Here is a 26,001-nt window from a genome sequence, read left to right on the forward strand (position 1 = left end):
TAATGTTGATATGTATAGGCATATACATATACATACCATATAATCTCAATTTTTTGTTTAAAAGTATAGATGTATCTATGTCTACATATAAAATGATAGGATATCTACCAAAATAATAAGTGATGATGATCTCTGAGTAATTCCTGTTTTCGTCTTTATAATTCTATTATTTAAATTAGAAAAAGTTTAAAAATTAAAATAGGCCAGGTGCAGTAGCTCAAGCCTGTAATCCCAGCACTTTGGGAAGCCAAGGCGGGTGGATCACGAGGTCAAGAGATCGAGACCATCCTGGTCAACATGGTGAAACCCCGTCTCTACTAAAAATACAAAAAATTAGCTGGGCATGGTGGCGCGTGCCTGTAATCCCAGCTACTCAGGAGGCTGAGGCAGGAGAATTGCCTGAACCCAGGAGGCGGAGGTTGCGGTGAGCCGAGATCGTGCCATTGCACTCCAGCCTGGGTAACAAGAGCGAAATTCCGTCTCAAAAAAAAAAAAAAATTAAAATATATCCTTTAAAAAGCATGTTTTCAGAGAATTTTTGATATAATGGAAAACGCTTATGATACAATATTAAGGGAAAATATAGGATACAAACACACATTCAATGTGGTATCAATTAGTTTTTTGTTTGTTTTTAATTTTTTGAGATGGAGTCTCACTCTGTCGCCCAGGTGGAGTGCTGTGGAGCAGTCTCGACTCACTGCGACCTCCGTCTCCCGGGTTCAAGCGATTCTTCTGCCTCAGCTTCCTGAGTAGCTGGGACTATAGGCATGTGCCACCGTGCCCAGATAATTTTTGTATTCTTTAGTAGAGACAGGGATTCACCATGTTGGCCAGGCTGGTCTCAAACCCCTGATCTCAGGTGATATGCCAGCCTCAGGCTCCCAAAGTGCTGGGACCACAGGTGTGAGCCACTGCGCCTAGCCCAGTTAGTTTTTTGAAACTACATACATTTATACAGTCACACTGCACTTAATAATGTTTCAGTGACAGATCACATGTATGACGGTGGTTCCATAAGGTCATAATACCGTATTTTTACCGTACTTTTTCTTCGTTTAGATATGCTTAGATACACAAATCCTTACCACTGTGTTACAGCTGCCTACGGCATTCAGTGCAGTCGCGTGCTGTTCAGGCTTGGCGCCTAGGAGCGACAGGCTCTACCATACAGCCCAGGAATGTACTGGGCTCTGCCATCTGTGTTTGGGTCGGGACACTCTAGGATATTCACACGATCATGACGTCGCCTAACGACACAGTTCTCAGAATATCTCCCCATCATTAAGTGATGCATGACTATATATATGATTATATAAATACACAAAAAAACAGGAAAACATTAATAACTGTTCCATCTGCGTACTGGATTGTAAGTAATTATTTTCTTCATTCCACGTGCATATCTTTCCCCAACTTTATATAATGGGAATGCTTTACATTTCAATTCAGAAGAAATACAATAAATTGTACTTTAGTTATTTATTTTGAGATGGTGTCTTCCTCTGTCACCCAGGCTGTGGTCTCAGCTCACTACAATCTCCGTCTCCCGGGTTCAAGCGATTCTCCTGCCTCAGCCTCCCAAGTAGCTGGGATTACAGGTGCCCATCACCACACCTAGCTAATTTTTTTTTTTTTTTTTTTGAGATGGAGTTTCGCACTTGTTACCCAGGCTGGAGTGCAATGGCGTGATCTCGGCTCACCGCAACCTCCAACTCCTGGGTTCAGGCGATTCTCCTGCCTCAGCCTCCTGAGTAGCTGGGATTACAGGCACGCGCCACCATGCCCAGCTAATTTTTTTGTATTTTTAGTAGAGACGGGGTTTCACCATGTTGACCAGGATGGTCTCAATCTCTTGACCTCGTGATCCACCCGCCTCGGCCTCCCAAAGTGCTAGGATTACCGGCATGAGCCACCGCGCCCGGCCATTTTGTATTTTTTTAAATCAAAACAGGGTTTAACCATGTTGGCCAGGCTGGTCTTGAACTCCTGACCTCGTGATCTACCTGCTTCAACCTCCCAAAGTACCGGGATTATAGGCATGAGCCACCACGCCCGGCCTATTTATTTATTTTTTGAGACAGGGTCTTGCTCTGTCTCCCAGGCTGGAGTGCAGGGGCACAATCATGGCCACTGCAGCCTCCACCTTCAAGTCTCAAGCAATCCTCCTGCCTCAGCTTCCTGAGTAGCTGGGACCACAGGCAAGGGCCACCACACCTGGCAGATTTTTTAGGGGGATGGTTGGTAGAGACCGGATCTCCCTATGTTGCCCTGGCTGCTCTCAAACTCTTGGGCTCAAGTGATTCTCCCCGCTTGGCCTCCCCTTTGGGATGATTACAGGCACGAGCTGCCACACCTAGTTTAACTGCACTTTATTTTATTTTATTTTATTTTTGAGACAGAGTCTTGTTCTGTCACCAGGCTGGAGTGCAGTGGTGCAATCTTGGCTCACTGCAACCTCCACCTCCTGGGTTCAAGCGATTCTTCTGCCTCAGCCTCCTGAGTAGGTGGGACCACAGGCGTGTGCCACCACACCCGGCTAATTTTTGTATTTTTAGTAGAGATGGGATTTCACCATATTGGCCAGGATGGTCTCGATCTCTTGACCTCGTGATCCACCCACCTCAGCCTCCCAAAGTGCTGGGATTACAGGAGCAAGCAACCATGCCTGGCAACTGCACTTTAAACAAGAGTTTGTATGAGGAACATTTCGCTGAGGTGCTTCCTGACCCTGCTTGGAGCTCCTTGCATCTGGGGGTGCTTTTGCAGTACAGTCATGAGGAATGGCTGCACCCTCCATGCTCCACAGCCCAGACAAGCACCCACCTTCCAGAGGTACCCCATTAACACCTGCTAGATTAATAACAAGTATATCACGAGAATAACAGTAATGATAATAATAACTCCTGGCCTTTGCTGAGCTCTTCCTATGCACCCAGCACCGTGCCCAGGACTTCAAAGGCATCAGTCCCTTCCTCAAATCGTATGAGGCTGGCTGGGCATGATTGCTCATGCCTGTAATCCCAACAATTTAGAAGGCTGAGGTGGGCATATCACTTGAGGTCAGGAGTTCAAGACCAGCCTGACCAACATGGTAAAACCCCGTCTCTACTAAAAATACAAAAATTAGCCAGGTGTGGTGGTGGGTGCCTGTAATCCCAGCTGCGTGGGAACCTGAAGCAGGAGAATCACTTGAACCTGGGAGGTAGAGGTTGCGGTGAGCCGAGATTGCACCACTGCAGTCCAATCTGGGTGACAAAGCAAGAGTCTGTCTCAAGAAAAAAAAAAAAATCCTATGAGCCTGGTCCTTGCCCAGCAAGGGGCAGGGCTGAGACTGCAGCCTCAGTACATCCAATTCAACACCATGGTTGCAAGATCCATTTTCCAACCAACGTGGAACTTCCATGAGGAGTGCGCCTTTTAGGAACAGCATCTCCTACCATAGGCAGTCACTCAGGAGTGAATCTGAAATGCCCAGAACCATCTTTCTGATCCATTTATGCAAGAAAAATGTGAAATTTTTACTCTGACCTATAAGGACCGTTCCCAGAGGTCATTTTTTATAAATAGCATAGCCCGTTGCTGCTCCTGTTTTCGCTCTCCCTACCTTCTCTTCAGACGGGTAAAAGCCAATTGCTCTCATGACAAAAGGCAGCTCTGACAGGCAAATGTGTTCCGACACCCTTCTGGTCTCCATTGTGTCAATGCCTTGACTGCGGAGCTGGGAATAGTAGAAGTAGTCTTCCAGCTCCTACGTAGAAATAGAAGGGAGATACAAAACACATTTAGGCTTAAGTCTGAAACATCCATGAAGACCTCAAGGACATTTTCTAGAAAGTACATTTTAAGCTCAGTGGGAGAACAGAGCATTGGAATTAAGCAAGAAGGTTAACCCCGGGCACATCTGCTTTAAAAACTCAACTAGATGTTACCAGGAAGTGTTTACCCTGGGGATAGTTACCCTGTAGAATTTTCCTTCCCGGCCACCAGACAGCAGACCGTAGAATGGGGTCAAGTCTTCACCCCCAAGAGAAACCGCTGCCTCCAGGACACTGGAACAGTAACAGAGATGTCCCTGTTAGAAAGCGCTCAAGCGTGAGCACAGGTCAGAAGGTGGTCCGCACAGCACTGCAGCCCTCTAAAGGGTATCACGGTGCAGACACAGTTAGGGTCTCTGTACACTTGCTAAGAAAAGGCCCTTCAAAACGAAGCCAAAACCAGAAAGTTGCATTTCAAGCGTGGAACTCGGAGGTAGAGGGCATCCGCCCTCATTATGGTGATATTCTCTCGATGATGACAGGGCAGGTGCTTGGCAATTTGTCTGCAATCTTTGGGGAACACATCTCTCCTGGGGTGGGGGAGGCATCCTGTGTTCTGAAACCACAATCCTCCCAGACAGAACAGCCTTACCCGTAACTTTAGATCCACGAACGATCAGAGTCAAAAGAATGGGTTATTGTACAGGCGGACTGCCAACACTAATTGCTTCCATAAAAACTCAGGAGACCACAGGGACCCATGCCAGTCAGATAAAAATAACCCTCTGCTCTCTAACACAAGGTCAGATTTTCCAAAAATAGGCCCTTTCAATGGTAAGAAAACCTACTTTTGTATGAGACCAACTTTGCCTCCTACAAAAGGCTAATCATCAGAAATTCTAATAATCCACTGACTGGACTTCTGCTAATCGGGCAATCAGCCTCTTTGCTGGGACATCTAACACACCTTATGTAGACCACAGTGGGGAAGTGGGGAAGCGTCCAGAATGTGGAGTCACATGGACATGTGTGCAAGTCCCTAACTCTGCCCCTGGCAAGCTGTGTGAATCTGGGCAGGTAACTTCACCTCCCTGGCCTCAGTGTTTTCCACTATAAAAGGAGAAGATTCTGCCTCACAACATTCTTGTAGGACTTACTAAATGAATGCACGCAAGGTGTATTAGTCTGTTTTCATGCTGCTGATAAAGACATACTTGATACTGGGCAATTTACAAAAGAAAGAGGTTTCCTGGACTTACAGTTTCACGTGGCAGGGGAGGCCTCACAATTATGGCAGAAGGTGAAAGACATGTCTCACATGGCAGTGGCAAGAGAAAGAATGAGAGCCAGGTGAAACGGGTTTTGCCGTATCAAACCACCAGATCTCGTGAGACTTATTCACTACCAGGAGAACAGCATGGGCCCCCACGATCCAACCCTCTCCCACCAGTCCCCTTCCACAACACATGGGATTTATGGGTGTATAATTAAAGATGAGATTTGGGTGGAGACACAGAGCCAAACCATACCATTCTGCCCCTGGTCCCTCCAAATCTCATGTCCTCACATTTCAAAACCAATCATGCCTTTCCAACAGTCCCCCAAAGTCTTAACTTATTTCACATTAACTCAAAAGTCCACAGTCCAAAGTCTCATCTGAGACAAGGCAAGTCCCTTCTGCCTGTAAGCCTATAAAATCAAAAGCAAGTTAGTTACTTCCTAGATACAACTGGAGTACAGGAATTGGGTAAATACAGCCATTCCAAACGGGAGGAATTGGCCTAAACAGAGGGGCTAGAGGCCCCATGCAAGTCCAACTGGGCAGTCAAATCTTTTTTTTTTTGAGATGGAGTTTCACTTTCGTTACCCAGGCTGGAGTGCAATGGCGCGATCTCGGCTCACCGCAACCTCCGCCTCCTGGGTTCAGGCAATTCTCCTGCCTCAGCCTCCTGAGTAGCTGGGATTACAGGCACGCACCACCATGCCCAGCTAATTTTTTGTATTTTTAGTAGAGACAGGGTTTCACCATGTTGACCAGGATGGTCCCAATCTCTTGACCTTGTGATCCACCCGTCTCGGCCTCCCAAAGTGCTGGGATTACAGGCTTGAGCCACCGCGCCCGGCAGGGGGCAGTCAAATCTTAAAGCTCCCAAATTAGCTCTTTGATTCCATGTCTCACATCCAGGTTACTCTGATGCAAGAGGTGGGTTCCCATGGTTTTGGGCAGCTCTGCCTTTGAGCCTTTGCAGGGCATAGCCTCCCTCCCAGCTGTTTTCACAGGCTGACATTGAGTGTCTATGGCTTTTCCAGGCAAACGGTACAAGCTGTCAAAGGACCTACCATTTTGGGGTCTGGAAGAGGGTGGCCCTCTTCTCACAGCTCCACTCAGTGGTACCCCAGTAGAGACCCTGTGTGGGGGCTCTGGTCCCACATTTCCTCTCGACACTGCCCTAGCAGAGGTTCTCTGAGAGCCCCGCCCCTGCAGCAAACTTCTGCCTGGACATCCGGGCGTTTCCATACAGCTTCTGAAATCTAGGCAGAGGTTCCCAAACCCCAATTCTTGACTTCCGTGCACTTGCAGGCTCAACACCACATAGAAGCTGCCAAGGCTTGAGGCTTGCACCCTCTGAAGCCACAGCCCGAGCTCTACATTGGCTCCTTTCAGCCATGGCTGGAGCAGCTGAGATGCAGGGCACCAAGTCCCTAGGCAGCACACAGCATGGGGATTCCCAGCCTAGCCCATGAAACCATTTTCTCCTAGGCCTCCAGGCCTGTGATGGGAGGAGCTGCCATGGGAGGAGCTGCCATAAAGACGGCTGATATACCCTGGAGACATTTTTCCCTGTAGTCTTCAGGATTAACATTTGGCTCCTCATTACATATACAAATTTCTGCAGCTGGCTTCAATTTCTCCTCAGAAAATGGGTTTTTCTTTTCCATCACATGGTCAGGCTATAAATTTTCCAAACTTTTATGCTTTACTTTCCTTATAAAACTGAATGCCTTTAACAGCACCCAAGTCACTTCGTGAATGCTTTGCTGTTTAGAAATTTCTTCTGCCAGATACCTTAAATCATCTCTCTCAACTTCAAAGTTCCACAAATCTCTAGGGCAGGGACAAAATGCTACCATTCTCTTCGTTAAAACATACCAAGAGTCACTTTTGCTCCATTTCCCAACAGGTTCCTCATCTCCATCTGAGACTACGTCAGCCTGGACCTTACTGTGCATATCACTAAAAGGCTTTTGGCTAAAGCCACTCAACAAGTCTCTAGGAAGTTCAAAACTTTCTCACATTTTCCTGTCTTCTCCTGAGCCCTCCAAACTGTTCCAACCTCTGCCTGTTACCCAGTTCCAAAGTCACTTTCACATTTTCAGATATCTTTTCAGCAATGCCCCACTCTACTGGTACCAATTTACTGTATTAGTCCCTTTTCACGCTGCTGATAAAGACATACCTGAGACTGAGGAATTTACAAAAGAAAGAGGCTTATTGGACTTACAGTTTCACATGGCTGGGGAGGCCTCACAATCATGGTAGAAGGTGAAAGGCATGTCTCACATGGCAGTGGCAAGAGAGAGAATGAGAGCCAGATGAAACGGGTTTCTCCTTACCAAATCATCAGATCTCATCAGACTCATTCACTACCAGGAGAACAGCATGGGGGACACTGCCCCCTGCCCCCGATCCAACCACCTCCCACCAGGCCCCTCCCACAACACACAGGAATTACCAGAATACAATTCAAGATGAGATTTGGGTAGGGACACAGAGCAAAACCATATCACGCCGGGCGCGGTGGCTCAAGCCTGTAATCCCAGCACTTTGGGAGGCCGAGGCGGGTGGATCACGAGGTCGAGAGATCAAGACCATCCTGGTCAACATGGTGAAACCCCGTCTCTATTAAAAATACAAAAAACTAGCTGGGCGTGGTGGCGCGTGCCTGTAATCCCAGCTACTCAGGAGGCTGAGGCAGGAGAATTGCCTGAACCCAGGAGGCGGAGGTTGTGGTGAGCCGAGATCGCGCCATTGCACTCCAGCCTGGGTAACAAGAGCGAAACTCCGTCTCAAAAAAAAAAAAAAAACCATATCACAAGGATTGGTGACAAATTTCCCTCCTGTAATGAATGTTTGTCAAGGTGTGGGGTGGACTTGGAAAGCCCTGGCTGTGAATCCCACCCCCCTGCCTCCTCCACTGCTTGGGCAGTCAATGGACCCCTTGGTGTTAGCTTCTTGATGTGTTCTATGGGGACGAGGGTGGTGCCAGCTCCCAGGACGGCTATAAGGATGAAATCAGGTGATACATGGAACTCAGCGCAGGGCCCGGCCCCGAGGAAGGTTCAGCACGAGTGGCTGGGATTATGATGGGCGTGGAAATGGGGGTTGGCGCGCACCTACACCTCTCTCAGGAAGAGTCTGCCACACACTGTCCCCGGTCCTCTCCCTGAGGCATGCACAAGTCCATGGGTTAGCTTAAAGACTGAGGGACCTGGGTATTCTCCAGGGGTGCCTGAGGACCCCTCTGGCAGGGCTGGGTCTTCCCGACTTCTCAGTTCAAGTATTAGGCCACGGAGGCAAGTGTCCAGCTGACAGCGCTCCCTCTCTGGGGCCTCCAGGCCAGGCCCAGGCCCGATCCCGACAAGCTCCATGAGCACTGAGGCCACTTTTAGCCATGTGGCTCTGGAGCAGGGCCAGGTAAAGGCTGTAAGTGACGCAGAGGAGCCTGTCACCCCCAGGAGCCTCTGAAGGGAAAGGCTGGCAAGAGTGCCTGGTCCTCCAGGAGCAGCTGCAGCTCCGGCTCCGGCGTTCAGCGCTCCGCTACCTCCCTGCCTCCTGGCCATCGCCAGCCGACCCCAGAGGGCTCCAGGGCTGCACTGGGCTTTCTCCAACCCACGCTGGGAAGGAGATTCCCTCTCTCTGTGGTGAGAGCTAGAATTTGTGAAGTTTGAGAACTGCCAGCGGCCATCTTCCTGCTGAGTAAGGAAACTCAGTTCTGCAGAGAATGAAGCCAAGAGCAGGGCCAAGCGGACAGTGAGTGCTGCGGACACCGAGTGTGCCGCCGTCCCTGACCATCCTGCTGTGTAGCCACATGCGACCCCAACAACCTTCTCAGACATCCCCTTTTTGCCTAACTTGTGTTTTTAACACTCGCAACAAAAAAGAGGTCATTAGGGCACTAAAGGGAAATGACGCTTACTGAAAGCCTGCTCCGTACCCAGCAAGCCACACAGTACTTTTAGAAAGGAGCTAAAGCTCTGAGGCCCATGATGAACACGCAGTAGGTGCTTGGTAAATGCTCCCTAGAGGAGGAGGAGGAGGAATGGTCTGAACTTGGTAGTAGCAGTCCCACTTAACAGCTAGAGGAACTGAGGCTCCGAGAAGCGAAGGGACTTGCCTGGCGTCATCCAGTCAGCACAGAGTGACTAGCTATGATTCCAGTCGGGGTCCCTGCTGTTGGCTGAGCAGGGCAGCAGGGTGACAGGAGGCAGGGAGGTTGGGCACGAAAAAGTATGGGGGATTTTGAAACAGACACCAGACAAGGAGAGGAAAAAGGGTGACATGCTAGCATTGAGGGGGAGAAGAAGGGGCGTGTGCAGTGAACCCCAAGTGAGGCGATGGAAGGGCTGTCCTGGGGCAGGAGTGCGCAGGCTGTGATGGTGGCACTCTGGGCCCAGGGCTGCACTTACTAAAATAATGGAATGTGAGGGGATTTGTCATCTTCATCGCCCCTGACCACTCATTCACAGTAACTTGGTAGGAAATTTTGTTTACTTGTTTAGGGTTTTTACATTTCTTTCCATTAGTGAAGTGCTGATCATATTAACTCACCAGAAGCAGCAATGAAGTGCTAATTAGTTTATAATGATCCTTTGTCCCCACCACAGATTAAATTGAAATTCTCAGAAGCCTGGACTCTGGCCAGGCACAGGAAAGCTATTGGAAAGCAGAGGCCTTTTTGAGTTCTTCTTAAGTTTCTACCATTCCAGAGCCCACAACAACTGAGAAGAAGACAAACATTTTAGAAGAAAAGCGGCCGGGCGCGGCGGCTCAAGCCTGTAATCCCAGCACTTTGGGAGGCCGAGGTGGGTGGATCACAAGGTCAAGAGATCGAGACCATCTTGGTCAACATGGTGAAACCCCGTCTCTACTAAAAATACAAAAAAAATAGCTGGGCATGGTGGCGCGTGCCTATAATCCCAGCTACTCAGGAGGCTGAGGCAGGAGAATTGCCTGAACCCAGGAGGCGGAGGTTGCGGTGAGCCGAGATTGCGCCATTGCACTCCAGCCTGGGTAACAAGAGCGAAACTCCGTCTCAAAAAAAAAAAAAAAAAAAAAAAAAAAAACAAACAAAAAAAACATTTTAGAAGAAAGGTTCTAGTCGGGTGCAGTGGCTCACATCTGTAATCCCAACACTTTGGGAGGCCAAGGCTTAAGCCCATGACTTCAAGACCAGCCTAGGCTTGGTGAGACTTTGTATCTACAAAAAATAATTTTTTAAAAGTTAGCCAGGCATGATGGCATGTACCTGTGGTTCCAGCTACTCGGGAGGCTGAGGCAGGAAAATCACTTGAGCCCAGGAGTTCAAGGCTCCAGTAAGCCATGATTACACCACTGCACTCCAGCCTGGGTGACCGAGCCAGACCCTGTCTCAACCACCACCACAACAAATAGAAAGGAAGGTTCCGCTTGCCCCTGCAGGGCGTGGCTTGCCCCCATGGTTCCAGGTAACAAGTCAGCAGACAAGGAGCCAGGCAGCCATTCTGAGGCCACGATCCCTTTTCGATGGCAGAGTTCACCTCCAGCTCCTGAACCCCCAAGTTCCCAAGATCTGCTCTCTCGGGTGAAGGCAGGGTGGAAGTCAGAGCTGCAACTGCAATCTCAAAGCACCGTGGTTCCAGAGCAGGTTTAACTGGCTATTTCTGCTCATATTCAGGTTAAGAGTAGAAGCATCAATATCCAACATAAAAAGAAAGATGTGCACTTGGCAGATGGCAGGGGGTGCACTGCGCTGGCAGCCAAGAGTCAGGTTGTTCTCTGAGGCAGGAAGGTGCCTCCGAGCCGTTTCTGCTCCCTACGTCACACTGCCAGGAGAAGCCCAGCCGAGACGGGCGGCGCAGGGGCTCGGAGAAGTGGTCAGAACAGGAACTGGTTGCCCGTGGCTGACTGTGCCCTGTGGCAGCTGGCTGAATGTGGGTAGAGGAGAGGACAGTGTGGGTGCCGGTTCCCTCTTTATTAGGGAAGATCCTAAGCTCATAAACAAATGCTTTAACAGGAAGATGAGAAGAAAGGAAATCATTCACTTCCTGAGCACTTAGCTCTGCACTAGGTGCTTTTCTCATATTAAACTACCCGATCTTTACAGGGATCCCACAGAAGTCCCTATCATCAGTCAGGTGCGGTGGTTCACGTCTGTAATCCCAGCACTTTGGGAGGCCGAGGTGGGCAGATCGTGAGGTCTGGAGTTTGAGACCAGCTGACCAACATGGTGAAACCCTGCCTTTACTAAAAATACAAAAATTAGCTGGGCATGGTGCCACACACCTGATATCTCAGCTATTCAGGAGGCTAAGGCCGGAGAACTGCCTGAACCCAGGAGGCAGAGGTTGTGGTAACTTCAGAGTGTACCACTGCACTTCAGTCTGGGTGACAGAGCAAGACTCCATCTCAAAAAAAAAAAAAAAAAAAAATAGCAGTCCCTATCATCACCCCCATTTTGCAGGCAAGGATCTGAACATCAGAGACGTGAAGAAGCTTGCCCTAGGCCCCACAGCCACTAGAGGGTGGCCCCATATTCAAACTCATACCTATCCCTTTAATCTCAACATACTCTCCAACATTCAACTCAAGAATTCTCCAGCCTGACTGCAGGCTGAGGCTCTCCATTCAGGGCAGGGAGAGTGAGAAGAGGAGCCTGAAATACCCACTTCAAATGACCCTCTTACCATTTCCGTAATGCACACTTTGGAGGGTCGGCCTAGATCTTTCTAGTGGGTGTAGCTATGCGGAGCAGAGGGAGAAGCATTTTAGGAAGCAGGGGTGAGTCCCAGGTGCTGTTGCACCACCTGAACTGCAAACCCCATGGGGCAGGAGAGCAACTTCTGTGTGCGCAGTAATATGAGCAATGCCACCAGGAGCAACCTGAAAGCCAGGCCCTGTGACATCCTAGCATAGTGCCTGTCATGCAGCAGGGTTCAGTGTCTGAATGCTGCTGCCGAGTGAAAAGGAGTTTCCACGTGACAACTTCCTGATCTCCCATCACATACCTTAAATTGATTTTCCACTGGACCACCGAGCGATCATGCCCCCCTGCAGTGAATATGTAGCGGCCGTCATAGGAAAGGGCCATGCCAGCCACCCCATTTGGGTGGCAAACAATAGCAGTTGTCTTATGTGGATTGCCGTCCACTGGTAAGATCTGCAGTCCAACCTAGAAAGGAAAACGTAATTGGATATTCAGACTCAGGTAGCTGGGCCCAAGAGAGGCCTGGCACGTTCACATGTCACCTCCAGATCTGTGTGGCAGAAGGACCTGTTGCTGAGTGAAAAGGGATTTACACTTGACACCTTCCTTCTCTCCCTGTCGCATACGTTAAGTTGATGTTGTCTGGACCCATCTCCAAATGTGAGAGCCACATTTAATGTAGCTGGGCATTCACACACCAGCCCTGAGAGGACACGAGCATCGTGCACAGTTCTAACAGATGCACAGAAGACAGAAGGGAAGCTTTCCTCCCTGTCTTAATGGTCAGTTGCCCAAGGTTTTCCGGAATAAATCTCACAACCTATGACTTTTACACTTTCTTGGGTTTTTTGAGACGGAGTCTCGCTCTGTCGCCCAGGCTGGAGTGCAGTGGCACGATCTCAGCTCACTGCAACCTCTGCCTCCCATGTTCAAGTGATTCTCCTGCCTCAGCCTCCCAAGTAGCTGGGATTACAGGTGCCTGCCACCCAGCCCATTTAATTTTTGCATTTTTAGTAGAGATGGGGTTTCACCATGTTGGCCAGGCTGGTCTCAGACTCCAGCCTGCCTTGGCCTCCCAAAGTGCTGGGATTACAGGTGTGAGCCACCACACCCAGCAGGCTTTCCACTTTTCAGTGTAGATGACTGATTAAATTATACAACAAAGTGTACCAATTTGCATGTTTTTATGAGTTTTCCATGCAAATAAATAAGAAGGAAAAATCCTTCGCTGGCCCATGTAAGTCTTCACTGGGAATACAAAAAAATGCAGCAACTCTGCTCAGAAATGTCTCCCAACAGGCTTCCTAACTCATCAAGGGCAATCTTTTTTTTTTTTTAAGATGGGGTTTCACCATGATGGTCAGGCTGGTCTTGAACTCCTGACCTCAGGTGATCCACCCATCTCAGCCTCCCAAAGTGCTAGGATTACAGGCGTGAGCCACCACGCCCGGCAAGGGCAATCTTCAGTATCACAGTTGACTGGGGCAGCAGCAGTTGGGCTTGGCTGTAAACCCAGGCTCTCTGAGTCTCATGATCTTTGGTAATGACTGCTGCTCATGACACACAGTCAACTCCCAGAGCTGGAGAACACAGCGCTGTTACCTTGTCTCTGTTAATAAACACCAAGTAGCGTTTCGGTAGCTCTGCCATGCTTCTCGCCGGGAGGACCTGTGCCTGCTCAATAGGGGAACCATAAGCTGGGCCCATAAGCGTCTTTCTGAAGGAAAAAAAAAGAGAGTTTTTTGAATTTCACGAATTTCTTCTTTTTTTTTTTTTTTTTTTTTTTTTGAGACAGAGTTTCTCTCTTGTTACCCAGGCTGGAGTGCAATGGCACAATCTTGGCTCACCGCAACCTCCGCCTCCTAGGTTCAAACAATTCTCCTGCCTCAGCCTCCTGAGTAGCTGGGATTACAGGCACGTGCCACCATGCCCAGCTAATTTTTTGTATTTTTAGTAGAGACGGGGTTTCACCATGTTGCCCAGGATGGTCTCGATCTCTTGATCTCGTGATCCACCCGCCTCGGCCTCCCAAAGTGCTGGGATTACAGGCTTGAGCCACCACGCCTGGCGAATTTCACAAATTTCAACATAGGTTTTACGATTGTTTGGTCATGGATGGGGCATGGTGGGTCACGCTTGTAATCCCAGTACTTTGGGAGGCTGAGCCAGGCAGATCAGCTGAGGTCATGAGTTTGAGACCAGCCTGGCCAAAATGGTGAAACCCCTATTCTACTAAAAAAAAAAAAAAAAAAAAATAGCCAGGTGCAGTGGTGTGCACCTGTAGTCCCAGCTACTCAGGATGCTGAGGCATGAGAATCGCTTGAACCCGGGAGGTGGAGGTTGCAGCAAGCTGAGATCACATCACTGCACTCCATCCTAGGCAACAGAATGAGACCCATTCTCAAAAAAAGAAAAGAAGAAAATCTAACTGTATCTCCACATTGCTAGACCCTATCCTAAGATAATTATGAGTAATAGTTTGGTGTATATGACTCAAGAATTTTTTTTATAATTTTATATAAAAATAGAATTATGCTATTCATGCTTCACTGTAGTTTATCTCATCACAGATTGCAGCTATTTCCACGTCACTACACAGAGAGCTGTCTTACTCTTCCTCTTTTTTCTTTTCTAAAAGCAGCATCGTGTTCCAGTATACTGACAAGCCATCCGTTTAATCCCCTATTAATGGGCATTTGGATTGTTTCCATTTAAAAAAATATTTTCAAACAAGACACCCTTTTACTTATGCCTTGGCATACTGTTTGAGTACTTCTGTGGGCTACATTCCTAGAAGTCAGAAGATATGATACAATTTAATAGAGGGTGACAAATTGCTTTCCCAAAAGGTTACAGTGATTCATACCCGCTCCCCAGCAGCGGATGAGAGTGCCCGTTTCCCTATCCTCTTGCCAACGCTAAGCACTATCGATCATTTTTATCATCACTGATCTGATTGGTGAAAAATGATATCTTGTTTTCATTTGCGTCTTTGATATACTCATGAGCATCTGCTCATAGGTTTATTGGCCTTTTTCTGTGAACTGCCTTTTCACGTTCTTTCAAATATTTTTTAAATGCATTTTTAAATTCTTTTCGATTTATCATGAAAAGACAATTCCTTCCCAATTAAGCCATGGTTACGAGGCTTTATTATTCCTACAGCTTAGAAAATGCTTTATGGCAAGGGGTTTTATTCTGGAATGATGGAAATTTCTGAAGCTAGATAGAGGTGGGGGTTGCACAGCACTGTGAGTGTACTAAATGACACGGAAATCTTCACTTTCTTTTCTTTTTCTTTTTTCTTTTGAGACGGAGTCTTGCTCCTTCACCCAGGCTGGAGTATAGTGGCGTGATCTTAGTTCACTGCGACCTCCGCCCCCCGGATTCAAGCAATTCTTCTGCTTTAGCCTCCTGAGTAGCAGAGATTGCAGACACACACCACGTCTGGCTAATTTTTGTATTTTTAGTAGAGACTCAGTTTCATCGTGTTGGTCAGGCTGATCTCGAACTCCTGACCTCAGGTGATCCAGCAGCCTTGGCCTCCCAAAGTGCTGGGATTACAGGTGTGAGCCACCATGCCTGGCTGAACTGGTCATTTTCAACTCATTCGTTTTATGTTATATGAGTATCACCCTGATAAAATTTTTAAGATGCTTTATGCTAATTTCAGATTGATCATCAATAGGCAGAAACTCCCAACTTTGTTTCCAAAAGTCTCTCCCGCCTCTTTCCTCTGGCAAATAACTGTTGGCAGGAACTTCAGGCCCAAGGCCTATCAGCCCTCATTCTCTGGCCCTGCCAATTCAGTGTGTCTTGGCACTGCACATATCTGAGAGATATTCTTTGTCCAAAAAGTATGTGTTCATTAAAAACTGTAAGGTATGATACAATTTAATAGTGCATAATAAAAACTATGCACAATTATTCTGAAGTCTTTCTAAAGCTCTTCTTTGTACATGCTTTCGAGTGTTTTAATCATTTAAGGGAATTGTCCCGTATTTCTCTACCATAAGACATGGCATTTCTCAGTCATTTTTTTCTTGGCCTTCTGGGAAAGAACTATTTAAAAAAAAAAAAAAAAAAAATCCCGGGTGGTCCTGGCCTTTTGAGGACCTCTCTTATCTGAGATGCATTTCCAAACAACGATCATCCTGGAGTCTGGACCAGCTGCTGAGGCCAGTTCCCCGACTCTCTTCTCCTGTTGGCGGCGGTGGCGGCGGCCGCGGCGGATCACTGAAACACCTTCCCTTCCGACTTCCCCTGCCTCCACGCTTTTTTCCAGCCATACCCAAGACACAGCCAAACTAAAGGCAGCAGCTCCCCTCCAGGGCTGACCAGGTAAGATCCCACAGCCAGGGCTGTGCTGAGGCCCCAGAGCACTGAGTAGAGGACAAGGTCGGGGCTAGGTTCCAGGGTCAAGTCCTGCCCTGCTTGACCTTGGGCAGTCACACAGCCTCCTGAAGCTCAGTGGGAGAATGCTCAGCCGGCTGTGGAGGACGGAACACCGATGGACGGTGTGGCCCCGCTGCACTCGAGGGACGATCACGCAGGTTTCTCGTGAGGGCTCACAGGGGTGGAAGCACAGGGGGCCCCGTGTGGGTGCAGGACAGCGTCAGGCAGGAGGAGACATGGCTCTAAGATGCCGGGCTGCGGACGCCCTGCTCTCTCGCTGGTGTCCTCCCTGCTCATGGCTTCAGCCGTCCTGTGCTCCTGACTCCAGCCCAGCCCCTCCCAGGACCCTCACACTCCAGAGCCTGATTCGAGGGTTCCCACCTGAATGCCAAGCAGGCATCTCAAGCTTGCCTTGGCCAGCCTCTGACTCCGGGTTTGTCTGAAAACTATCCTTCCCTCGACCTCCTCATCGTTTTAAAGGGCATTCCATCCTTCTGGCTTCGTGAGGTGTCTTCTTTCACATCTCCTTTTCCCTCCATTAGTAAATGCTGTTCGCTTTGCCAGCAGGATATATCCAGAATCTGACCCCCTCCCTGCAGCCCCTCAGGGCCAAGCCGTACTCGGGAGAGAGACGGAGTCCCCAGGGTGCCGTGTGCCAGGCACCTGCCCTCTGACCCGCTCTCCCGTGCCTCCTCCCCACCCACTCCCCTCCACTCCGGCCTCATCAGCCTTCACGGCTTTTCCCAAATCCAAACGCCTCCCACCTCCAGTCCTTGGGCCTTGCTGGTCCACTCTCTTCCTCCAAGTGCACAGCGGCCCCTCGCTTCCCTCTCGCTTCCTTCTGGTCCCTGTTCAGATGCTCAGATGTGCCCTGCTCCCCAAGGCCTTCCTGGCCTCCCCACCTTTTTATCCTGCCTTTTCCCTTTTTCTTGCACGGACCTGACTGCCACATACCTACTACCTGGCTACTTGTTCGCACCGTTGCATCATCCCCACCCAAAACCAACATGTAAACTCCAGTGATGGAAACGGTTTTCATCCTCGTCTTCAGCACCGAGAACAGTACCTGGCTCACGTAGGGTATAAACAAAGGAGTGCTAGCAGTTAAAGTTAAAACGCCTCTGAGAGCCAAGAGTAAGAAAAAAATCAAACGATTGTTAGCAGCCACGTAAAAATATGTTTTTCTTAATGAGAGGGGATTTTAGAGCATCAGTGAACGTCCCAGGCCCGGGTTTCTGTCCTCCCTGGATCTGCACATCCCGCCTCCACCCCGGGCCACGTGACCTTGGCGAGACTCAGTTCCGTATCTGCGCGTCCCTTTCCTCCCCTGCAGAGTGAAGAGGATGAAGACAGTGGCCAAGCTGCCTGCAGGTCCCTAAGTGGAGGCTTGCCGCAGGCGGGGGTTGGAGAACTCGGTCCGCCCCCTGCCATGGGGCGCTCCAGGTGCTCACCTGCACATTTTGGTGGTAGCATTAAAAAGCTTCACTTTGTAGCCACTGTTGCAGATGAGCAGGAAGAGTTCCCTGGTGAGTGGCGGGTACCAGACCATGCAGGTGGGGTAGCAGCCCTGGTCGGTGCGGTGAATGTCCAGGACTTCCAGGTGGTCTTTGTAGCTCCTGAGAAGATCATACTCTATCTGCAGAGGAGCCCAGATGGACACAGGTGAGGATGGAGCCAAATTAAAGGCTCAGCTAAGGAGTCCCAAGCTCTTGGGTGACAGCCTTTATCATTATCAGCCAAGGCGCTGTTCTGAAGGAGATGGTATCAGGTTTCCTAAGAGAAGACCTGCCTAGACCTGACACCGACTAAGTCATCAGTACTGAGCATTCACTACCTGGAAGACAGTGAGCTGAGTGCTCTAGAAACATCTCCATGCCATCCTCAGAACTTCCCTGCAAAGAAGTGCTGTTATTCCCATTTTACAGATGAGAAAACAGGTATTCAGAGAGGCTCAGAGTGGCTTGTCCAAGGTCACATAGCTAAAAAGTGGCAGAGTAAAAACTCAAAATTTCAAATTTAGGTCCAGCTGACTCCCACACCTGACATCTTGCAGTTCAGTTACACTGTGTCACTTATCATTATCTTAGGAACTAATTCGTATCTAAATCTTAGCCCAGCACTTGGCAGTCACAAATTAGCAGCCTGCTGAACTGAGCCCATACAGGTATGTTTCGGTGGGTGGAGCAGAATAGATGAATGGATGGATGGATAGATGGATGGATGGATGGAAGAATAAATGGAATAAAGGAAGGAAGGCAAGAGAAAGAAGGGAGGGGTGGGAGGGAGGGAAGCAGAAAGCAAAGGAAGGAAGGGAGGAAGAAAGCGAACGAAGGAAAGAAGGAAGGAAGGAGGGAAGGAGGTAATGAGGGGAGGGAGGGAGAGAAAGGAGGAAGGGAGGGAGGGAAGAAGAACGCAAAGGAAGGAAGGAATGAAGGGAGGGAGGGAGGGGGGAAGGAGGGGAGGGAGGAAGTGAGGAAGGAAGGGAGGAGGGAAGGGAGGGAGGAAGAGAGAAAGGGAGAGAGGGAAGAAGTGAGGGAGGGGAGGGAGGGAGGAAACACAGATGCACTGACTGGCTGATTTTGAATCCATTTGGCCTGACTCTGTAATATTGCGTTTGCCACTGTCCCTACCTTTTCCTCTTATCTCACAGCCTCTCCTAGTTTTCACGCTTAGGTAGCAGCCTGGCCCCAACTGCTGGGCATGAAGACAGTGTTAGCGAGTGTCAGCCCTCCCGGTGCACGCTGTGCATACTGCGAGGTGAACTTCGCGCCCCTCCCCTTCTGACCTGTGGCTGCCTGGAAGCCTCTGCATTCAGAACGGTAGTTCCTGGGTGGGTGGTGTCCCAGCCAAGTTAAGGTAAAATGGCAACCTGGAGAGAGGTCTGTGACCCTTCACTGGGCACTCACCTTCTCCAACAAACACACATACTGTGGGCCTGGCTGTATGCAAGACGCCAGGGATGTCACAAGAGTGAGACACGGTCCTGGTGACCAGGAAACTAAACAGCTCACCAACAGCCTGTCTGTCCCAAGGCTCAGCAGTCTAGGCTCATTGCTGTCCAGGTAAACACCAAACAGGAGACTTCGGATGCTTTGTCGATGAGAGCGAAGTCTTGCTAAGTACTCCCAGACCCTTCGTCCGTTTCTCACCACCACCATGTAAACTGCCACAGTAAAACTTACATCCTGAAGAAGAGTAAAAAAGAAGGAGTTATCCCTTTTTACGTTCAGGAAATTTAAAATAATCATGCTTTTACACTAATTTTGTTTTAAGAGTATTTTCTGACTGCGCGCAGTAGCTCATGCCTGTAATCCCAACACATTGGGAAGCTGAGGTGGGTAAATTACCCGAGATCAGGAGTTTGAGACCAGCCTGGCCAATATGCAGACCTCATCTCTACTAAAAACACAAAAATTAGCTGGGCATGGTGGCACATGCCTGTAATTCCAGCTACTTGGGAGGCTGAGACAAGAATTGCTTGAACCTGGGAGGAGGTGGCAGTGAGCCGAGATTGTACTACTGCACTTCAGCCTGGACAACAGAGCAAGACCTACCCGAAAAACAAAACAAAACAAAAAACTGGCCGGGTAGAGTGGCTCACGCCTGTAATCCCAGCACTTTGGGAGGCCGAAGTGGATGGATCACCTGAGGTCAGGAGTTCGAGACCAGCTTGGCCAACATGGTGAAACCCTGTCTCTACTAAAAATACAAAAAATTAGCTGGAGGCAGTGGTGCACACCTGTAGTCCCAGCTGCTCAGGAGGCTGAGGCTGGAGAATCGCTTGAACCTGGGAGGTGGAAGTTGCAGTGAGCTGAGATCTCACCACTATACTCCAGCCTGGGTGACAGAGTGGGACTCCATAAAAAAATAAATAAAAATAAAAACAATATTTTCTTCAAAAAAAAAAAATCTTAATCCATTGGAGCAACTAGTAAAACAATATCCATTTGATCTGTTGCCCAGGCTGGAGTGCAGTGGCCTGATCATGGCTCACTGCAGTCTCGATCTCCTGGGCTCAAAAAGGTCTCCAGCCTCAGCCTCCTAAGTAGCTAGGACTACAGGTACACACCACCATACCTGGCTAGTTTTTTTGTTTTTTTGATTTTCATTATTTTTGTAGAGATGTGGGTCTCACCATGAGACCCGCCCAGCCTAATGCCCATTTTACAGATGAGAAAATTCAAGTTAAAAATAGAAAACTGGAAAGGCAGTGGGGAAGAAAGGCTGAACCTGACACTACGGCCTTCCACTCCTTTCCAGGTCCTTCCTCGCTGTCTGTGGAACGGCAAAAGCCTGCCCCTTTGTGCCTTTGTCCAGCTACATAGAGTAAAAAAGCTATGTTTGTTTGTTTGTTGCCGGGTGTGGTGGCTCGCACCTGTAATCCCAGCACTTGGGGAGGCCAAGGCGGCAGATCACCCAAGGTCGGGAGTTCAAGACCAGCCTGACAAACATGGAGAAACCCCATCTCTACTAAAAATACAAAATTAGCTGGGCATGGTGGCACGTGCCTGTAATCCCAGCTACTCTGGAGGCTGAGGCAGGAGAATGGCTTGAACCCAGGAGGCGGAGGTTATGGTGGGCCGAGATTGTACCATTGCACTCCAGCCTGGGTAACAAGAGCGAAACTGTGTCTCCAAAAAAGAAAAAAAGCTGTTTTTTTTTTTTTTTTTTTTTTGAGACAGAGTTTCACTCTTGTTACCCACGCTGGAGTGCAATGGCGCAATCTCGGCTCACCGCAACCTCTGCCTCCTGGGTTCAAGCAATTCTCCTGCCTCAGCCTCCCGAGTAGCTGGGATTACAGGCGTGCGCCACCATGCCCAGCTAATTTTTTTTTTTTTTTGTATTTTTAGTAGAGACGGGGTTTTACCATGTTGACCAGAATGATCTCCATCTGTTGACCTCGTGATCCACCCGCCTCGGCCTCCCAAAGCGGTGGGATTACAGACATGAGCCACCGCGCCCGGCTGTTTTTTTTTTTTTAAAGGTATGAAGGCTGAGAATGAATCCAGTCAGAGCGGGAGAGCCCGCCTGAGGGGACACAGGGCCTGAGCTGTGCGTGCTGAGATGCTTTGGCTCCAGAAGCGTTAGGCACACAAAGCAGAGGAGTGGCCGCAGCACCATGGAGGTGGGAAAGTGCTGGAAGGGACAGGGTTTTAGCAAAGGCAGGCCAGAACTGCCCTGTTGCTCACTGGGAGCTCAAACTCCTGGCACCCAGGGGTCCTCCCGCCTCAGCCCCTCCTGGATAGCTGGGCTACAGATGTGTGCCACAAGGCCTGGTAATTTTTAAAAAATGTTTTTATGGCAATTGGGTCCTGCTCTGTTTCCTAGGCGTCTTGAACTCCTGTCCTCCAGTGATGATCCTCCCACCTCAGCCTCCCAAAGCATTGGGACTACAGGTATGAGCCACTGTGTCCGGCCTCTTGTGGTTTTAAATGAAAGTGTTAAGCCACTGGTTGGGTTGTTGGTGAAAATGCTTACAGCAGTTGCCATGTACTGGGAGTCATGGGAAAAGCTGATGTGAGTCACACTGGTTCTGGAATATCTGAAAGGCTCTGGGCTTTCATTTTCTAAAGACATTGCATCAAGAATGTAAACTGTTCCCTCTGTGAAGCCAGCTCCAAGAAGGGCTCCTGAAATGACAAGCCAGAGAACAACGATGGCAAAGGATTTCATTCATTCAGGAGATGCTGAGTCTGGGCCAGGCTTTGTCCTGGGTGTGGAGAAGACAGCAACAAACACAACAGAGGAGAAATTAACTGAAATGCATGAGCTCCTGGGGTGAGCATGTGGAGAGCACCAGGCCCAGAACACTGCGGGAGCCTGAGAGAGAAGATGTCTCTGGGGGCTGGAGTCGGGGGCTTCCTGGAGCCATACCAGCCCAGGTGCATCCGTCCCCTCCCAGGCTGTGCTCCGTGTGGAATCGATGGGAGGCTGATAGGATGAAAATACCTTCTGGGTTATAAGTCAGACTCTGGACTCCAAGCCCCTTCTCAAAAACCCTGCTGAAAAGGTATCGTTTCTTTTCATAATTCCACACTTTGATCATCCCACAGATGCTCCCGATGGCAATGAGAGGTTGATATGGGTGGCAGGAGATGGCACAAATGGCATCCTTGGGCTCTACAAATAACTTCTCAAGTTTGGTCCCATCTGTTGTTAAGTGGTACACAGTGGCATCAGATGTTCCAATGATAAAATTCCTGTTTGCCAGGAGAGACCAAACAATATCAGTGTTTGCAGGGAATGGGGCATGCCAGCTATTCTGCTTCTAATTGCACATAAAACGCCTCTGTCGTCTGTAATTTAGTGACATTATTAACCCAACATTTCCAAAAATATACCACCAATACCCAACAGCTTCCATTTGCAAGTGAAAAAGCCCACTTTTCTCCATGTAAATTGAGTCATTAAGTATGCAGATGGACAGTCAGTTGTACAATTAGCTAATCTGCACATGCAAATATTCATTTGTGTATGCAAATATGGAGTTTGGTGCACACATACAGATGTGCCTGTAAATACTGCAAGGGTAATTAAGCAGACTCACAGATAATTTGGTCTTGAAATGTTATGGCAATTAATTATCCAATGCCTTTAACCGCAGTGGCTAGGACCAGCTCAGCTTAAAGAAAACAGACCAACCCGCAGCGAAAGACTCAACAGAGGTGAGAGCTCAGGGATCAGGACTTTCCAGCTTCCAGTTACTAAAGAGTCTTAATATTAAAATCATGTTTCATGAATTTTTTTTTTTTTTTTTTTTTTTTTTTGAGATGGAGTATCGCCCTTGTTACCCAGGCTGGAGTGCAATGGCGCGATCTCGGCTCACCGCAACCTCCGCCTCCTGGGTTCAGGCAATTCTCCTGCCTCAGCCTCCTGAGTAGCTGGGATTACAGGCATGTACCACCATGCCCAGCTAATTTTTTGCACTTTTAGTAGAGACGGGGTTTCACCATGTTGACCAGGATGGTCTCGATCTCTCGACCTCGTGATCCACCCGCCTCGGCCTCCCAAAGTGCTGGGATTACAGGCTTGAGCCACCGCGCCCGGCGTTTCATGAATTTTTTTAATGATCCAATACTTATATCACAATCAGCCAAGGAGAGATTCCAGGAACAACATGAACCCCCCACTACATGCAAACTAAAGAAGACATCCATCATTTTTCAACCATTCTAATGACTAGATTCGTTTACAACTTACCTTACGACAAAAAGTTCACCTTTTAAAGTGCAGTCGGGAGGATAGTTTGATTTTTCAGTAGGAGGAGTTGCCGGGGTCTTTGAAAAAGACAGAGTTCTTATGGCGCTCAGTTGCAAGTGACTGTACCAGTTAACAATGGACAGGGTGTGATCATAGAACTTGATGTTACCCTTAATGTCACCTGTGACAATGTAGCTGAAATGGAGAATAACATCAGTTTGGCAAATAGCAATAATAACAAGTAGCATCTCTATAAGACCTTTTTAAAAATTGGTCTTAACCAAATTCCTCAATATTGAGATAATACCTAATTATATGTCAGGCTCTGGATTCTGGGGCATTGCAAAAGCTTACTTGAATACTGCTCAACGAGAATGATTTTACTGTTATCCCAATTTACACCTAGGAAACTAACGCTCAGAGAGTTATGAAACGTGCTCAGGGCATTGTGTGGCCAGATGTAGCAAATGACAATACAGATACCCAGTTACATCTGAATATTTGTGTAAAAAATGTAGTATAGCTGGGCGTAGTGGCTCATGTCTGTAATCCCAGCACTTTGGGAGGATGAGGCAGGTCAGATCACCTGAGGTCAGGAGTTCAAGACCAGGCTGGCCAACATGGTGAAACTCCCGTCTCTACTAAAAATACAAAAATTAGCCAGGCATGGTAGCATACCCCTGTAATCCCAGGTACTTGGGAGGCTGAGGCAGGAGAATCACTTGAACCCAGGAGGCAGAGGTTGCAGTGAGCTGAGATTGCAACCCAGCACTCCAGCCTGGGTGACGAGTGAAACTCCACCTCAAAAACAAACAAACAAAAATTTAGTGTAAGCAAATCCCAAATATTGCATGGGACATACTTCTACCTGGCAACTTCATTGGGGCCACATGACTTGACTATGCAGGGAACCCAGGTATAGCTAAAGCCAAGTCCATGCTCTCTGCTACGTTCTTCCCCACCCTCCAAGGTCAGCCATATACAATGGCAGTGGACAAGGGATTTGCACCCTCCCCATATGACTATAGATAATGGAGAGAGTCGCTCCACCAGCCCTCTGAAATCGTGCAGGACGACAAGGGGAAACAGGCCACTTTACACAAAGGTGCTGCTGTTAGTTCAATTGTAAAACCCTGGCCAGTCCTCACAACAGAAGGCAGTGCTGCGTGACAAAATGGCTTTCATATCCAGGCTTCGGATCCATCCCAAATGGGCTTTTTTAAAAAAAAGACTTTCACATAATTCTAATCACAGGGTGGGGGGCAGAGGAAGAGGATTTTCTCTTAACATACGCAGAGTGATTAAATGAGGTTTCTGATAATGAGCAAAGCAGGTGGGCAGAGTAATTGGCTAGAACATCTTTCACTGCCCTCTGCTGGACAGAAGCAGCAATACTGACCAAGCATTTTCAGAGACCTTTTCCTTCCCGGACTCCCAGGTCCTGACTGGGTTTTATTAACTTGGAGAACCCAGGCCTGGTCTTCACTGGATCCTAACCCCCAACCGATCAAAGGTTGATTGCATGGCCAATTGCAGTTCTACTATCTTCTCGCGCCACTGAGTGAGGGTGACAATTTGCATTTCTCTTTGTAAAACCGTATCAAGACCTCACTATTCCCCTGCATCAAAAGAAAGGTGAATGGAAGCAAATGGGCTTTTTGAAAGCAGGTGGCCCAGTGACTCTAACCATATGCGCAGGGTCCCCGTCACCAGGCAATTTTCTCCACACTTTTGGGAACTTCTCTCACACACTGATCATGGCCGTCATTTCCCTAGGGTTCCCCTGTGCCAAGCAAGTGAGGAGTTTTATATCCCTGTCTCATGAAATCCTCAAAAAAACCACTCTGAAAGAAATAGTTTTGTTGTTGTTTTTTTGACATGGAGTTTCACTCTTGTTGCCCAGGCTGGAGTGCAATGGTGTGATCTCGGCTCTGCCTCCTGGGTTCAAGCGATTCTCTAGCCTCAGCCTCCCGAGTAACTGGGAGTACAGGCATGTGCCACCACGCCCAGCTAATTTTTCATTTTTATTTTCTCCGTGTTGGTCAGGCTGGTCGCAAACTCCTGACCTCAGGACCCGCCTCGGCTTCCCAAAGTGCTGGGATTACAGGTGTGAGCCACTGTGCCCAGTGGAGAAATAGTACTGTTATGCCCATTTTACAGATGAAGAAATAGAGGCTCAGCAAGGTTAAGTTCCTTGCTCAAGATCACTCAGCAAGGAAGGGACCCAGCTGAAATGACAACCCTGTTCTAATTGAGGCCTTAAATGACCATCTCTGAGTCCCCACAGCCACTCAAAATCAGAGTTAGTGAATTTTATTAAGTTCTGAGGCATTTGATCTTCTCACAACAGGTAAATGTTATTTTTGTTCTGTTTTGTTTTGTTTTTTTGAGACCGAGTCTCACTCTGTTGCCCAGACTGCAGTGCAGTGGTGAGATCTCAGCTCACTGCAACCTCCACCTCCTAGGTTCAAGCGATTCTCATGCCTTAGCCTCCCAAGTAGCTGGGACTACAGCCGCACACTGCCATACCCGGCTAATTATTGTATTTTTAGTAGAGACGGGGTTTCACCATGTTGGTCAGGCTGGTCTTGAACTCCCAACCTCAGGTGATCTGCCCACCTCGGCCTCCCAAAGTGCTACAGGTGTGAGCCACCATGCCCAGCCTGTTTTGTTTTATTTTTTTT

The 26,001-nt window shown here is 48.5% G+C and overlaps 1 protein-coding gene across 4 annotated transcripts in view; it reads right to left on the minus strand.

Moving 5' to 3' along the window:
- The window catches only part of CFAP251 (cilia and flagella associated protein 251), a 91,867-nt gene that overhangs the window by 24,951 nt on the left and 40,915 nt on the right, over positions 1 to 26,001 (minus strand). For all 4 annotated transcript variants that reach the window (XM_074402135.1, XM_074402134.1, XM_074402136.1 and 1 more), the window contains 9 exons: positions 23,318 to 23,512; positions 22,067 to 22,317; positions 21,596 to 21,747; positions 19,129 to 19,302; positions 17,569 to 17,753; positions 13,325 to 13,439; positions 12,024 to 12,187; positions 3,962 to 4,052; positions 3,608 to 3,751 (listed from right to left, as the gene is read on the minus strand). In XM_074402135.1, the coding sequence (XP_074258236.1) occupies positions 3,608 to 3,751; positions 3,962 to 4,052; positions 12,024 to 12,187; positions 13,325 to 13,439; positions 17,569 to 17,753; positions 19,129 to 19,302; positions 21,596 to 21,747; positions 22,067 to 22,317; positions 23,318 to 23,512 (1,471 nt within the window). The remainder of the gene's footprint in view (positions 1 to 3,607; positions 3,752 to 3,961; positions 4,053 to 12,023; positions 12,188 to 13,324; positions 13,440 to 17,568; positions 17,754 to 19,128; positions 19,303 to 21,595; positions 21,748 to 22,066; positions 22,318 to 23,317; positions 23,513 to 26,001) is intronic.

This window comes from Saimiri boliviensis, chromosome 7, assembly GCF_048565385.1.
Source record: "Saimiri boliviensis isolate mSaiBol1 chromosome 7, mSaiBol1.pri, whole genome shotgun sequence".
In the NCBI taxonomy this organism is placed as follows: Eukaryota; Metazoa; Chordata; class Mammalia; order Primates; family Cebidae; genus Saimiri; species Saimiri boliviensis.